This window comes from Protopterus annectens, chromosome 12.part0, assembly GCF_019279795.1.
Source record: "Protopterus annectens isolate FY-2018-M chromosome 12.part0, PAN1.0, whole genome shotgun sequence".
Classification (NCBI taxonomy): domain Eukaryota; kingdom Metazoa; phylum Chordata; order Ceratodontiformes; family Protopteridae; genus Protopterus; species Protopterus annectens.
This window is the reverse complement of record NC_056746.1, coordinates 287,443,345-287,460,894: the sequence shown is the minus strand read 5'-3', so window position 1 is coordinate 287,460,894 and position 17,550 is coordinate 287,443,345. Positions and strand designations below refer to the sequence as shown.

The window sequence follows — 17,550 nt, the reverse complement described above, 5'->3', positions numbered from 1 at the left end:
CAACAGCTCACTCCCAACCCCACTTCCACTCAGCTATTTTAGTACCTCTGCCAGTATTTGAACTCAGGTCATTTGGGTCATAGTCAGGACTTTATCCCTCTGTGCCACAGAGCTGGGATCTAAGACAAGTTAAATTCATTGGAAACAAGGACTGAATAATGCATCTGGGAAACCTAAAAAAAAAAAGCAAAGAAGAGTATATAGTTTTAGATGAACAATTAGAAATACAAAACTGAAAATGAAACTGGGCTTTCACATCAGTTTACCTAACATGATTAAGCATTGTGAGAAAGCCATACTGACTATTGTGGAATACCGAGATATGCATAATAAGGTGCCACCAGTAAGTATGATACAAATGTATCATTCGTATAACCATCAAGCTTGTATCTGGAGTAGTATGCTCAGTTCTGGTGACCCTATCTCCAAATAGAGACAGAATGGAGGTAGTTTAGTGCTGGACAAAAAATAGCACTAAACTACGTCCATTCTGTCTTTTCTTGTAAAGAAAATATGAGAGAGGGCTATGGCATAAAGTTTCAAACATTTCAACAGACTAAATGGAATACTTACATTTAGAGGTTCATAGTTTCTTACTAGTCTATTGACCCTACAAGAGCTTTAGAAGCCCAGGTATGCATTCCCATGAAGTTTTTGGCCTTTGTAATTTAAGTAATAAATGTTATTCCTTTCCATAAGAGATGAGGATGCTATTCCAGGGATGAATATGTGGTTTCCGATCCATTCACCCAGATTACACTTGAATAGAGTAAGAGAAGTACTTTATTTTATATGGAGAGGAAGACGATTCCAAAGAAGTGGAATTCTCTCTGATATATATATCTATCTCACCAACATGTTCTATTTATGCAGAAGAGATTAAGATCTCTTGAGCAGGTGTTTAAGCCACCACTGGACTTGTGGATGTGGAGTAGGTCTGAGAGGGTCGGATCTGCTGAGGTTCTGAATGTGAGGCAGAGGTCATCCCCCCACTGTCTATATGATACTGAGAATAGGCTTTGAGGCAATCAGTGTACTTCTTATGATTTAGGCCCTTGATTTTTGTGGTGAGAAAATGCTGTGTGCATTCAACGTGTGTCAAATGCATGGCCAGTTACATGCCAAAGGGAGCATTATACTCAATGATCAGCCTAATAAGTACCAAATACAGTGGAATGATCACATCTCTGGACCTGAATACCATGCCTTACTAGTAAGCTATGCAATGCAAAAGGACTTTCTTTCATAGTGGATACATGGTAATCAAAGGACAGCTCACAGCTCATTGTCCATAGAGGGTCCCAGGTAGCTAACCGCTGTATCAATTTTCAAGGGAGTGTTATCAGTATGACCATTGCAAAGGACATCATGCTTGCAGCTTGTCAAAGGATAATATTATGTTTTTTTGACATTTAGTTTTGTCCATGGTTTTGACACCAGCTATTTGTTTGAGAACTGCCTTCTTAGCAGATTTTGGTGTCCTGTGGAAAGTTAATAATGGCATCTAGTTTACAGTCATCAGCAAACTTGTACAGCCATAAGCCCTTAATATTGGCTTTGACCTCTGAGAAGTAAATGCTAAAGAGGAGTGCCGAAAGAACAGAACCCTGGAGTAGACTGCTGGTGACAGGTCTTTTGAAGGAGATGGAGCTGTCCATCCTAATTTCCTACTTTCTATGAGTGTGGAATGGGATTGAATGCCTTAGTGAGATCAAGATATGTGATCCATACTAATTTTCAGTCATCCATTGATTCAATAACCTTCTAAAGATGTTGACCAGGTTGAGTAGGTAGACTCTGCCCCCTGACAAAACAAAACTGGCTTGGGTCAAGGGTTTGTAGTTTTCCAAGTTCCTTGTTTATTAATTCCATAATAATCCTTTCCATAGCCTTACAGATGAGGCTTCCCAGACTTATGGGTCTATAATTTCCTAGGTCAGTTAACACCCCACCTTTTGGTAGAGGGATGATTGCTGCTGTCATTCATTTGTCTGTCACATTGGAGGTTGGTATTGAACAATTTATGTAGGAGGTTTGACAGAGAATGTTTTAGATTAGCCAGTAGGCATCCTTGTATTTTGTTTGACTCCATAGTAGTAGTAGTGTTCTTGGTCTTAGACAGTGCCTTGAGAATTTGTTCTTGGGAGATTTGGGAATGTTGAAGGTGGTGAAGTTTGAGCTAAATTTATCTACTAGTAGATTGGCTGTGTCCTCCGGGTCAGAAAAGGTGGTATCATTTACTATTAGCTCTGTGCAGTTCTAGGCATTGTTTCTGAGGTTTCTAATGTAATAAAGCTTTGTGGTTATCTTTCTCCCATGTGTCTATTTTTACCTCATATCTGGCTTTGGTTGATTTGACTCAAGTCCAGAGTTCATTGTTTAGTTTAGCAAGAGCATTTTTGGTTTCTTCAGAGTTAGATTTATTTATTTTTTTTGCATGCAGCAAACTTTTTCTTTTACTATAGAGCCTGTTGATATTAAGGTTCTACCACAGGGATTTATTACTGAATTTGGCATTGTATTTATTTCTGAGGGGGGACAGATGCATCTATGCAGTTAATTACACATGTATAGAATTTGGTAGTAAAGAATTCTGCATCTGCAATGGGATCATCAAGGTGGTAAGGGCTTTCAAATTTAGCCAAGTCATCTTTCAGCCTTAGTACATTGGACTTCACATAGTCTGTGAATACTGAGGTATTGGAGGATTCTTCAGGCTTCACTCTTATGGTGACTGTGTCTGACTTGTGGTCCAATTTGAACAGGGAAGAGGTTGCAATTGGTGGAGAGAAGAGCTGCCTCATACTGGTAAAGACCAAGTCCAGAAGTTTATCACCTCTGGTTGGGGTGTAGACTAACTGGCCCAGAGAGCTTTTTTTTTTTGATAAAGTCCAGAAATCACTGTGCGTACATGTTTGAGGATGTATAAATCTCCAGTTTATGAAGGTATAGCTGAAGTCTCTTAGGGGAATGTTGTTTGGTTTAATATACAGGGACCCCATAGCTGTTAACTAGGAGGTATGAGCTGAGGGGGCCACTGAGGGGATCTTATAGTTAGCTATGATATGATAAGGGGTTTTGTTCATAGTTAGTTGGATATGGAGGAGTTCCAGGTCATTGTTTTGCCTAACATATCTGAAAGTGAGATTTTTTTTTTAAGAATATAGAGACATCTCTACCTTTACTGCATTTGGCTGATGCTGTGGGCCTGTATGAGTGAAGGCATTGAAGCCCTGTGCTGATGGAGTGCTTTCACTAATATTAACCAGATCTCTGTGGCAATGCACATATCAGTGTTTTCCAGGGTAAGAAGTACCTGCAGGGTGCAGAGTTTTTTGTTTAGGCTCCTAGCATTAAGCAGCAATACCTTAATGCTGCCTAGATTCTGTTTAGTGATGTTGGAGTTGTAGAAGACTGACATGGCCTAAAAAAGGCACTATGTGGTGGACAATGGTTTTAGTAAATATGCAAAAGCCGTTTGGGGAGATGCACATATCAGTATTTTCCAAGGTGAGTAGTGCCTGCAGGATGCAGAGTTTTTTGTTTAGACTCCTTGCTGCTGTAGAAGAATAGGATATCACTTTGTGAGCATTATTTTTAAAATAAAACTTGAATCAAACAAGTTAGACTTCACAGTTATCCAGTACACATCATTTAAGAAAAAGATGACTGAAGTTAAATGCTAACAATCAGAAAAGTGCTGTCTTGTTAAATTATCTGTTTCTCTTCCCCCAGGACTGTGAAGGATTTGAAAAGTGTTGTACCAATGTTTGTGGACTGAAGAGCTGTGTAGCTGCCCGTTTTGCTGATGGAAGCTTTGTGCCCCATGACACTCCCAGAGTAGTGACATGTGAAAGCTTCATATGTACCCAACAAGGCTCTGACTGTGACATCTGGGATGGCCAGCCAGTCTGCAAGTGCAAAGACAGGTGTGAGAAGGAGCCCAGTTTCACTTGTGCATCTGATGGGCTCACCTATTTCAACAAGTGCTACATGGATGCTGAGGCCTGCATCCGGGGTATTTCTCTTACTGTGGTTACTTGTCGCTACCACTTCACTTGGCCCAACACAAGCCCAGCTCCACTGGGGACCACAACACATACAACTCTTGCTACCCTTGATGATCAAGTTCCTCCAGCTCTGTACACCAATCCCTATCACCAGTCTGCCTTTGTTGGTGGCACAGTCAGCTTCCATTGTGATGTGAGTGGACGACCCAGGCCGGATATCACTTGGGAAAAACAGAGCGAGCACCAGCAGAATTTCATTATGAGACCTGACCAGATGTATGGTAATATGGTCATCACCAACATAGGGCAGCTGGTCATCTACAACGTCCAAAGGGAGGATGCAGGAATTTATACTTGTACAGCCAGGAATTCTGCTGGCCTTTTGCGAGCTGATTTTCCCCTGTCTATTATCCAAAGGGAACATTTGGAAGAAACACAGTCTGAAAGCACAAAACCCTTCTCAGTTACTGATTGTCAGAAAGAGCCAGACATAAGGGACTGTGGAAACAAACATGTTCGTTGGTTCTATGACTACAAGAAAAAGTTATGCATGACTTTCAGATATGGCGGATGTGATGGGAACAGAAACAACTTTGAAACATATGAGGCTTGCAGACAGGCATGTGTGAAAGAAAGTGTGAACATCTGTATGCTGCCCACTGTACAGGGGCCTTGCAAAAACTGGGAGCCCCGGTGGGCCTACAATTCACTGATGAAGCAATGCCATGCATTTATTTATGGTGGTTGTGAGGGAAATGACAACAACTTTGAAAGCAAGAACGTCTGTGAAGACAATTGTCCATACCCCAAGGTCAAGCGGTGCAGGACCTGCAGACCAAAAAATAAGATAGTTCCCAGCTTCTGCAAGAGTGATTTTGCTATCATTGGAAGGCCAACAGAGGTTATTGAGGATCAAGATGCTGGCATTGCTAGGTTTGTGCTTGAAGAGGTCCTAAAGGATGAGAAGATGGGGCTGAGGTTCTTCAATGTCAGACACCTGGAAGTTACCTTGGCAAATATTGATTGGACTTGCCCTTGCCCTAACATTACTGCACAGGATGGACCTCTGCTCATCATGGGGGGAGTTACTGATGGGATGGCGGTAGTGCAGCCCCAAAGCTATGTACGAACAGTGAACGACAAGCGGATTAAAAAGATCTATGAGATTATTGAAAAAAAGACCTGTGACCTACTGAAGAGATTTCATGACTAGCTAAAACAAACTCACTCAAAAGACACAAGTTTAAACATGTCCCAGATGTTTTGGCATGTTTTCAGGTTTTTGATGGTGGTAATATTCTGGAAGCCATTCTGCCTTAAATAACTATTGTTGTTTTAGAACACAGCAGAAGGTATATGCATTCCGGACTCCTGTGACAGATTATTGTCATCGTTTACTTGTTGGGGACATCAGCCTGTTGGAAATGTGCTAAAAGGTAGTAATGGTACTATTTTTGTTTTTGTCTCCATTGATAACCAAGCACAGCCCCCCAGACAAAAGCTCCTGTGTTGGCACAACCCAGAAATATTTGGTGTTTAAGTGATTTGCTCAAGGCAGCATAAATACAAATGGTTGTAGGAGTCAAGTCCCAATGTAGTAGATGCAGTTAATTACTATAAACCATAAAGCCTAACTCCATAAGGGTGCATACCTGTGGCTATGGGGACTGGGCACAAATGATCACGGAACATAACCTTAAGATATAAACTGACTGAATGGCCTGTATTTTATGTGCACTTCAAATAAGGTTGGAAGTATGACGCTTCCATAGCTTCAGATGCTTCTCTTAAAAAAAAAAAAAAGAATGTGTGTAGGTACTTGATAAAAGGTCAAGATTATATAAGAGTGAGTGATTTGAGTAGACCTGCATGCTGTTACACTATTCTGCACTCCTTAGAGACCGACAGACATACTTGGAATGCACACCAGGAAAGCACTTGGACTACTCGTTCAGCATCAAATGGATTGTAAAGCACTCCCTGTATGTCAGGAGACTTCATAGTATTCAGGACATGAAAAGCTCAGATGTAGGGTAGGGTAGGTAGTACACTCTTCCTCTTCGTAAAAGTACTTCATCTGGCAGTAAGCTGTACCTAGTGCAAGACCTTAGTTTTACTGCTTCCAGTAGGAAAGATGTCCAAAGCAGTTTCATAAAAAATGAGATGTCTACTGATACCTAAAAAGGAAAACTTGGCTATCAGTGTTATTCAGTCCATTTATTAGCTATACCAAAACATATTTGCCAACAACTGGTACTGAGCAGCCTAAAATTGCCAAATGGGTGCAAATACAGCACATTAGATTCCCAAGATCTGAAAAAAACACTTTACCAGTGAACAGAATGTATACAGCAAAATGCAAATAAACTTGTTATTTAAAAATACAAAATGCTTATTATATCTGAGCTATCACAAGGGGATCAAGGAAATTTTCTGGCCAGGTTTATTCTGGTCATTAAAGGAATAATATAAAATTTTCTATAAATTTCATGTAATAGTGCCAAATTAATCATGCACACCACTCAGTGAATACCCCTGGAGCACAATTAAACAATTATAACATATAAGACACATTACATACTTATGCCATATACTGTAGTATAAAAGGAAACAAATAAAAAAAGACATTGCTACGGGGGCACATAAATCATGTTTTACATAAGATCTGTGGCCACTGCAGTACATGACGATAAGTGAGTGCCTTCAACCTGGCATCATGATATTAGCTCTTCATTTTATACAACTCCACCCATTACATCTTATTGCACTTATAACTGTGTTTTCACTTTACAAAGTCAGTTATAAATTATATATCTTGTTCTTTTGAAATAATTTATAGAAAAATAATAATTTCCATTTGATTGGGGATGACTTAATTGTGCTGAAAATAAAGTAAGTGTGTGTATGTGTGTGTGTGTGTGTATTTTGGAGGTAGTACATTTCTCACTAAAATAAGGCTGACATATGCACATTTAAATTTATTAATGCACACTTAAATGTGTTTTTTTTATTTGTTTGGATCTGACATTATATAACAGTATTCCCTTTTTTCATAAGATAATACAAACTTCATAATATGCTCAGTGTTTCGTTTTTTATATTTGCCTCAGTCTCACGGAGTGGAGTTCTTGGACTGGCATGGGTTCCCTGTGCTAAAATAACTCAGAATTCTTCTCTCTTTAACTAGTAGGATCTTCTCCTGGCATGCTCACAGCAGAGGCCTGTTTACAGTTGGGAGGTTGGCGTAATGGTTAAGGTGCTTACCTTAGAAACACAAGGTGCAGGGTTTGATTCTGACATGGGGTAATTGGCTAGGGTTAAAAATTACCCATAAGGGCAGTTAGCCTAGTACTAACCTTTGAACATTTCAAGGCCCACTCACGGAGAACAGACTGCAAAGACTCACACAATGAACAAGGCACTATGGAAGGAGCATTTTTCATCTGGAAGTCAAGAAAGCTGTTCTAATACAAACTGTGAATAGTACCTTATGTTTTCAATTTTTATGTGTGTATGGAGAATGTAATAATCAAGCAAACAAAATTTGATGCATTTCTACTTTTATTTTTAATTTTATTTTTAGGGCCCAGTTGAAAGCTTTGTTAAATTTTTAAATATAGTGCTTGTTTAGTATTTATTGTAGCTTAAAGCTGAAGTAAAGCTGGTTTACTCAGAGCAGGGGTTCTTATAACCTTCATGTGGGTGTTTACTCATCCATATCACATGGCTGAAACACTAATTCAAGGAGCTACAATTTTTCTCATTTTAACATATTAGCTAATTGAAACTGGTTGCATTGCTGTTTGTCCTTTATTCACTTGTTCTATTTTTTTTTAATTTTCTGACACAGAAAATGTTTTTGAATAAAATTAGTAAGGTAAGGGAAATGTCATATCTTTATTTCTGTGGGATTGAATGTATACTTTGCTAACAGGTGAAATAGCACAGTCTACTCTTAAGTTTCCATAAGGAAAAGGGAAAACCGTTTATTTCAAGTAACTCTTAACAACAAACACACACATGTGTGTATACATATATATATATATATATATATATATATATATATATATATATATATATATATATAGTGAATCAAAACAGCAAAATCCTTTATGTTGTGTTGGAGAATTCATTCCAAGTCAAAAACTGATGTAAGGACATGCCATAGGAAATGTTGATCACTTTTTTTTTTTTGAGAAAGAGTTGAAGCAACTTGCTGAATACAAAGCAATGATATCACTAAAAGAAGGGATTCATAGAAGAGGAGACGTGACTGGCTCATCAGGTACCTGACTAGAAGGACAACAAAAAATTATATTGTGACTTATTTTCCTGAAGCAGCTTATTTGGAGGAGAGTGCCACACTGAACTCTATCTTGGTACCACTTCAGAGTACCACACAGAACTCCATCTTGGTACCACTTCAGAGTGCCACACAGAACTCCATCTTGGTACCACTTATTTTCAGTGTATTCCTTTACTGCATGTACCTTGATCTTTCCCAGTATGCTGATGATTTGGTAATGCAGAGATCTTCTGACTCTCCAGCAATCATACAGGATAAACTTCAAAATAAATTTCTGCCCCTATGTGGTTGACTTAAGTACGAAAAAACAGCTACATGTACAGTCTCAAAATTAATGTTATGCTGTCTGGGGCCCTCAATGAAATCTGCAAACTCCTCTCCTCCATCTTATCATGACAGCCACAAACTGGACAGAGCCAATAGCCAAGCATATGGCTATCTGACTATCATAATGAAATTGTACCTTTTCTATAGAGCAAAATGAGCAAGCATCTCATCCTTGGCTTTAAGTTCTCCTGATAGTTTTGCCACAAAACCAAGAAGATCTATTAACATTGGCACTAATAATCAGTTAATGTGAGTTCAGACAGTCTCCATTTTCATTTGTTCTATGGTAGCAACACAAAAACATACATCTTCTCTGTAGTAAAATAAAAACATTCATCTTCTTAGCACCTAGATATGAGCTCTGCCTTTTTTGTACATGCTCCACCTTTTTCTGTGTGTGTGTGTGTGTGTGTGTGTCTGTGTGTGTGTGTTTGTACATGCTGGCTGGCTGCTTGTCAGAAGGGGATTACCTCATGCCTTCTTCTTGGAAGGAAGCAAAAACTGAAGCTTGTAGTAGTAGAACTATCCTTAGCTAAACTCTCACACCACATAGTCAGAGACCATATAGCACCTGATAAATTAGTCAAACCAGAAGTCAATGCCTCCAAACAGTTGGATTTCCATGAATACAAGGCACATCCCTAAACAAACAAAGTCACAAAACAGTCAGAGCTCAGCATCCAACCTATCTTCCACCTGGGATCAAACAAGATCCTGCCCACAACCTTCCAAATGGAGGCACAACCCAATGGCAGACACCTGGAACTTTGGACACCTACAGCCAGTTGACCGAGTAACTAGCAAGTACTATCCATTCCCAAGAAGAATTGCTCCTATTTAAGCTCATGTAGAAGCTTTCTAGCAGCTTGCAGCTCCTCACGTTGGTCCTCAGCAAGCAGCTGATAGGATGCTACAGACCAGAGTCCCAGCCAGGAGACCAAAAATACCCAGCCATATTCCCTACCTTATGAAGGGAACAACCGTTACCAGACGTTAAAGAGATTCCAAAGCTATCTAAGGTAAATTAGTATCCACTCTCACCACACCATTTTGCTGGGGCAGTGGGTGTTGCTCAAGTCTCTGAAGAAGCACAGGCTATGGAATAGCCAAGAATAGAAACCCCACAGGAGGGTTACAACCTCCACCCTCTAAAGGAAATTGAACCTGCCATGATTTGTATCCCAAAGGAAAAACATTTTGAAATAAAAAAAACTGACGACTCAATATGGGAGCAGTACCCCAAAGGATGCCCACATATTTCTTGAGGATTTGGGGATATGTTCTTTGTCCAGAACCCCAAACTCATCACTGCCAAATTCTACAGAAATATAACTGGCGACCCGTAAATGACAGAACCACATTTTTTCTTAGCTGTCAAAGCTGCAAGCTCTTAAAAGTAGGACACTGCCCCCACCCTCTGAAAACAAAACTACAAATCAGGGAACCTAACTGCAGACTTAGAGACAGAGAAAATGATAACATTACCTTCATTATACCTCATTTTAAAACCTCCACAAGAAAAGCAGCTATCTCTAGGGTACGGCCAACTGTTTGGAACTGCTGCTTGCAGAAGTGAGGAAGCAAGAAACATTTTGGTTACTTAGAAGCAAACTAAATGAACAACTGTTTAAGGATACCAAATGCACGTGTTTCTGTGACAACGACTCGATCTCACAGTTCATGCTGCTGTCACATCTTTCTTGTAAAGATATACTTTTAACAAATAACCACTGGTTGAATGCCTACCTTAATTGTTCATACTGTAAACAATAACAACACTTGCATTGATAACTGAAAATAACATATATATATTGTCTCTGCTTTATTACTGTTCAATGTACAACTTAATGTATTCTTTAGTCTGTGTATAATTTTCTGTTTTTATCTTACAGCATGGTGTCCAGGTCATGGCAGAAAAAAAGTCTATTGATCAGTCCACTTACCCTCTTATTAAACTGACAAAGAAAGAACTAGAGGACATTTGGGGTGGGCATATACTGACTATCATTCATTAGAATAAGAACTGTAGCCAAGCTCTAACACAGAACCTTGGACACCCTGTAAGTGAAGCTTTAAGTAGAGGATTCGGCAGATACAAGCCTTCCATCTTCATTCTCCTGGATAAGTCAGTCAACAAGGAAATAAGTTTTCCTTCTCTGATATGTTAAGGAGCTGGCTAGCCCTCAACCAGGCACTGAGCAAGAATTGAATCCCTGCCTAAAACAGTTGGTTCTCTCAAAGGGGAAATTCAGCAAGAGCCCCAACCCCTTGTTCCTCAAGGGGATGAACCTACCCAGGCCAACTGATGTAAGCACTCTCATAACTGCCACCATAGTCAAGTCAGTCAAGTCATCCACTATTGCAGGTAAGAGAGATTGGGTTGTGACATCATGACAGCTTGCAGGGTGAAGGGGAGGGGGAAACCTGCATATGTATATGTAGAGTCAACCACCACTTCTCATGTGCCACTTCTCCATCCTTGCCATGGATCACCACATACCAAAGCATACCCCAGATGTGTTTCTTCACCTAACAGGCCTTGTTTCACCACTCTGTTGGTTATGAATACTGCTTAGCACAGGAGGGAAGTGGATGTTGATTGGGCCATCATACTGTGCTTGGCTGCTTAACTGCAGGCTGAGAAGGAGAACCCTAGCTGAGACATGAAGGTATTTCTCTTGAACTGCAAGTAGGTGTTCAGTGAGAGATATAAAGGGGGCCCACCCCAGTTACATAACCCTCTTCTTCCCTGTTCACATGTCTGCCCCAGCTGCACCAGACTTCCTGACATCTGGTCTTTTCTGTCAAGTTGGGCAGTGTTGTGCCCACAGCAGATTTTTCCCAGTTCCTCCCTCAGACAGAGAGAGAGATGTGCAGGCAGTTTCATCATGCTTCCTTCTTCCCAGACAGCTCCTTCAGCTCCAAAGCTGCTACTCAAATTTAATTTGTCTGGGCTCTAATTAGAGCTTTATCCCTCTATGCCAATACAGGTGTCTTTTAAAAGAACATAGCTGATGATCCTAAGCCCCAATGTGGCAGAGAAATGTACCTTCCTACCAGCTCTATTCACTTCTCTGGCCATCCTGTTTGCAGTGGAATATGTTACAAGCTCAGGCAATGCTGACCCCCCCCCCCCAGCATGCCCACAGAGAAGTCAGCTTTAGGGTTAGAAGAGAAGGTCTCAATCCAGTCTGCTAGAAGACAAAACCAGATATCAGTCCACCTGAGGGCAACAGAAGAGTGAGGGTGCCTCCACTGTGTCAGGACATCAAAAAAGTCTAGGTGCCATTTGAGAGACAACTATAGCTGTCAAACAGGAGACAGCTAAACCTTATTTAACCTCGTTAAACAAAATGCTAACTGATGAGGAGCTAGATTTCCTCCGGGACTCAGTTTTCATCCTTTTAAGAAATGAAGATGCCCACATATGCCTCCCATCTGGATCCATCCAAGGAAGAAGCCCCAGGCCCTCCTGACTCTGGGCTCTGGATGTCACTACTGTGGGCTCTTGATCAGCATGTGGATGGAGTGTAAGAGATGTTTTAAAGTGTATCAGAATGACAGTGTAATGAGGTGCCACACAGGCTTCATGATGACTCTTCAGGATCTTTACTTGTGCTGCTGTATGAGACCGAGTATCTGACATGCATTTCTTCAGGCTGTATGTTACCATACACTGCATACATTTATTTATTTATTTATTTTTTACAAAATTACTATAGGTGGTGGTGCTGCGGTAGCGTTGTCGCCTCACAGTAAGACGCTGACCGGTTCGACTCTCAGCTAGAGCGTCTTCTGCGTGGAGACATGCGTGAATGGGTGTACCTTCGTTGAAGGTTGTGCGTTAGGGCTGGCAACTCAGCACGTAAAAATCAACTGCCAATCATTAGCGGACCGGAGTTCCGCTGTGGCGACCCCTAACCGGGAAAAGCCAAAAGACACAACAACTATAATACTATAAATAAATAGATGTGATAGCATTGCAGCACAAAAATCATAAATATTTTCAGCCATATGCTAGTATGCCATGTCTACAAGAATTGCATAGTACAAATCAGAATTTTCAGATTTTTACATAGTTTTGTGTCTGCGTTTTGTAATCTCAAACTCCATGCACCATATGTACATAGAGAATCAGCTCACAGATTATGCTTGCAAAACTCTTATCTTTGTCAATTCTCTGCTTGTCAATGTCTATACTCTGCCACCAGTTGGAGAATTAACTGCTTGCTGTTTTAGATTCTGCTCAAGTTTTATGGAACAATAGTCTTCCTTCTAAGATATAACTTCTAAATCATACTTGCCCTTATCTCTGAACTCATCAGTAGCTTCAAGATGCTTTTGTGTCAGAGGGTGATGCAAATAAATGGATTGTCTAGTCCAGCCTCGAGCTCAGGTCCTCACACTTTGTATATTAGCTATAATTTTTTTTTTTGTGTGTGTGTGAATCTGGCCCTTGAATCTAACAGGACTTGGCTTATGTGCATGACCTTTATCAAGTGCTTCTAACTGACCCTTTACTTAATTCTTCAGAACTTATATTCTCATTTTATCCACTTCCTGAAAATGAGAAAGCATTTTGGCATTTCTATCGTAGTAAACTGTTCAAGTAAATTCCTTTTAAGCAGCTGAATTATGTTACTTCTGTTCTCTGATATATCCTTGAAGCAGCAGTAGGTAACTTAGAAACTTTCTGCTTGTAAATAATTGAACAGTTTACAGTCCTCTCCATTCAAGTGTTTCTGTATTCTAGCAGGCACAAATAATACCCAGTTCTTCTAAAACCACTGCATGTCTTCATTAGATTCTTTACTGCTTGTATCATCCTCTCTACTTGACCATTGTTCTGTGGATATTGGACTTCTTGTCATGTGCTTAAACTTCCAGATCCTTGCACAGTTCTGGGACTCCCCGCTATTAAACGGAGGTGATAATAGTCTTTGGATTTCCATATCCAACAGAAATACTCTTTAGTACATCAGTCAATCAGACTGTTAACCAGGTAAACACACTGATCTGAGGACCCTTTTCAGGCATAACCTGTGCCTGCAAGACTTTGCAGAAAGAATACAAAGAAATGTGAAAGAAACACTTAGTACATGACAGTAGTTTTGACATATGTATACACAGAAATACATACACAAAGATTAAATGATACGGAAAATATATTTGTTCTTAAATGTTTATCATTCCATTGTCAAATAAAAATCAAACGTTTTCATTTGAGGTAAAATGGCAACAGAAACAGTGAAAGGGACAGCTAGTATTTGGATATTATAACAAAGAATTCTGTCTGTAGTAAATTTGACTGCAGTAACATGGAGATATCGCAGAGAGAAAATGACTGTAGTTAAGTTGCAAGCAAGGGAAGGGAGGGTAATGAGGTGGGAATAAAAAGATAATGGGTGGGGGTAGTGTGCAAAGAACAGAATACAGAGGTAAAGAGAAGAGGCCTGCAAGGTGGGTGCATAGTCCTCAGCTTGTAATGAAGTGTTTACATTACGTGAGTGTTCGCAGAGTGTAGGGGGATTTTAACTATGGGTATTAAAGTAAGAGCATCAAGAGCTTTGTTTGAAGTGGTAGGGAGTTGTTTCCTGACGCTCTGAAGGTTGGGTTCAGCCCTGATGTTTTCTGGAAATGAATCCTAGGTCATAGGTACAAGTTTGACAAATGAGGTTTTAACCTTAGTTAAAGTGAATGGGGGTCTAAACAGAAGAGTGTCACTGGAGTTTTATGCAGAATGAGATGTGCTTCTGAGCATGAACATGTCTTTTGAGAGGGGCAGTGCTTTCCATTGATTAACTTAAAAGTGAGCATTTTGAGGAGCAGGGATAGCCTGTCATGGACTGACACCCGACTGGATTTTAAGACAGTGAGGGCTACATTGAAAAAACAGAGGATACACTTTCACTCATTTATAGTATGTCCATATTGTAACTGGAATGAGTAGCTAGGCTGGGAAGGATGCATTCTAGTCATAATAATACATTTAGGGCAAAAGCTCATGTAACATCTAATGTGAGATGGTGACATACTTTATATATTACTCTGAGTTGGGTGAGGACTTTATTGACTTGACACTCAATGGTGATGTAGGAAACAGATGGCTAGGTCAAGTGATATACGAAAGTATTTTTGTGTTGTGACTAGTGGCAAAGGGATACTCTGTTGATTAGTCATATGCAGTTAGAGAAATGCTGTTAGCAAGCCTTTTACTTGTGCCAAATAACATAGTAGTGTTTTTTTCATGTTTAGTGTCAACTTACTAGCAGAGGCACTCTTCACTGGAAAACTGACATTGTTTAAGTCATCCTGTAAGGATATCATGGTTAACGCATGCAAAGGGTCTTTTAAGCTCTAGAATATGACACCTATAAGCTTGCCAGTGTCTATACTGGTATAGATTTGGTTAGTGAGTAATAAAGCAGCTGCTGTGGTGCTGTATTTTGGTATGAATCTGTGTTGTCTAGATTTAGTTCAATGTTTGGTTGTAAATAAGGGTCTCGAGTAGACAGACTATGGGATCAGTGTTTGCTCTAGTTCAGTAGTCAGGGTTTTAGGGAAGAGTGTTTTGGCCAGGGGAATTACTTTGGTTCATAGGTGGTTACTAGGTAACTGGTCTTAGGGCCTTTGTAAGGCTAGCCATGTTATACCTTTGTTCCCTTATTGACCAAATTGTATGGTCTATATTTGCAGCGCGAGTCTGTGATCAGCACTGACTGCTATTATCTAACAGGGACATAGGTGACACCCCCAGTGTAAATTTACCGTCTCCCATCCATCTGTCTAAGTTACGCTTAAATAGGGTCATTGAGGAGCTCTGTCTTACGTGAACTGGGAGTTTGTTCCAGAGGAGTGTCCATCTCTGGGAGACATATCTGTCTCTTCAGCATGTCCTGTTAATGTCGCAGGCTAGGTTAAGATCCCTAGAGCAAGTGAATCTTGCCCCATTTGACTTGCAGATGTGCAGCATTTCCATTGGGGCAGGGTCCGGGACTGCTCTGTAGACCAGGCACAAGTCAACACTCAGCAGCCTGTAAGATACAGAGTAAAGTGACAGGGCCTTCAGTCTGTCCATGTAGGTCATGTGTTCAGGGTCTTGAATTTTTTTGGTGAGAAACCTCTATGGTCACTCCAGCTGCTGTAGGTGATTGGTGAGGTACATACAAAAGGGAGCTCTGTACTCTATTAGTGTTCTGATGAGGAATGAGTACAGGGGAGTTTTAACATCCATACATCCATCCATCCATCTCCAGCAGGTTTACATAGTGAATGTAACTGGAGAGTGTTTCTTTAAAATGTATATATGATTATTTTAATTGATGGCTGATTAATTAGGTGATTGTTTGATTAATTGTATTTAAGTGAATATATATGTGTGTGTGTGTGTGTGTGTATATATATATATATATATATATATATATGGATGTATGGTGTGGCATATTTTGTAACTCCAGGAAGACTGTGTCGAGGCGCCAGAGTGTTCAGTGTGAATAAACTATTTAATACGAGATTGGTGGCATCTTTTTCGCTGGCTTTGCAGTCTGGTGTGTTTTAACACTTGTTTGGTGTTTTTTTATATGGTGAGAGATGGCCAGTGGATCGCTGCAACAATTGCCACATATTTTTCGAGATGATGCATCTGTTTCTGCTACATTTCGTCCAGTTGGTGAAACCCAGATGGAGCCAAATACTTCTATATCCAATGCTGTCCCTGTTAAAACTTGTGAGCATCTGTTAGAAGAAGGAAGAGGGAGAAGATCTACTAACCCTTTTAATGAAGTGGGTAAGGCTAATACAGTACATTTGTCAACAGCTGACCGTACTAACGTAAGAGTCACTTGAACGGCTGCTGTTTAGAGAAAATGCCTTGCATTATAATATTCTAGTCTTGCAGAGATATTTGGATACAGACATTACCCCTAGGGGGGTTACATTTTGTAAAGAATCCTTCTGCTGCCTTTGATACCGCTGATGTAACTGAACTAGAGTTTGAGAAAAGATGGATTGCTGCCTCCCACAGATGTGTAAGGGAATGGCTGCTTATACTGACAGAATGAGACACCCTAAAACAGCTTAAAGTGAAGGCTGAAGTTGCAGCTGCTTGTGATGAATTATCTGGGCAGCTGGGTGGTTCCAAGTTTGAACAATTGTTATGTTCTTTAAATATCAAGTTAGAGGAAAACTCTAGTGAAATTATACAACGCAAAATCAATAAGTTACAAACAGACATTCTAGACTATGACTCTGGTTTGGCTTTTAAGAAGGTAGCCAATCAGAATGGTACCAGAGGCTTTAAAAATGCTTCTGGGAGATCTAAGAAACACCGAAATGTCTCCTTTGCCTCTACAGATGGAATTAATACTTCTGCAGGCTCTGATAATGAAAATACAGACTATCCACCTTTGCCTCCTCCAAAACAACCTAATCACATAAACAATACGTTTCCATGCCAAGGGAAACAACAGGGAAGACAGCAGAATGGCTACAATCAACAAAACAATTTTAAAAGACGGTATGAAAGTAACATACACTTTCAGCAGTTCAAACAACAAAATAAAAGGACTAAATATTGATTTTAAACATGTTTGCACAATAGTTAGCAATATAACAAGATGTGATTTGAATAACTGTATTGTGAATTTACTTGGGGTTGATTTAAGTGAAACTGAAATATCTGTTTTGAAGTATGGTTTAAGGTTTATACGAACAGCTCTACCTAGAGCACATTTTATTAAAGCAGAAGTGTTTAAGTTAATAAGAAAATTGCATTTGGTTAATTATTTTGAATAGAAAATTGCATTTGGTTAATTATTTTGAATGTAATGGTAAAAGTATGTCAGTTAATGAAGAAAGTGTATCTGCAAGTGAAGATGAGTTGCTGAATTTCTTCTCTTGTGATCCTTC

General features: G+C 39.8%; 1 protein-coding gene across 1 annotated transcript in view; it reads left to right on the top strand.

Moving 5' to 3' along the window:
• WFIKKN1 (WAP, follistatin/kazal, immunoglobulin, kunitz and netrin domain containing 1) overlaps positions 1-7,942 on the top strand; it is a 153,108-nt gene extending 145,166 nt beyond the window's left edge. Inside the window, exon 2 of the mRNA XM_044089348.1 lies at positions 3,736-7,942. Within this exon, the coding sequence (XP_043945283.1) occupies positions 3,736-5,223 (1,488 nt within the window). The 3' untranslated portion in view covers positions 5,224-7,942. The remainder of the gene's footprint in view (positions 1-3,735) is intronic.
• Positions 7,943-17,550: the final 9,608 nt, after the last annotated feature.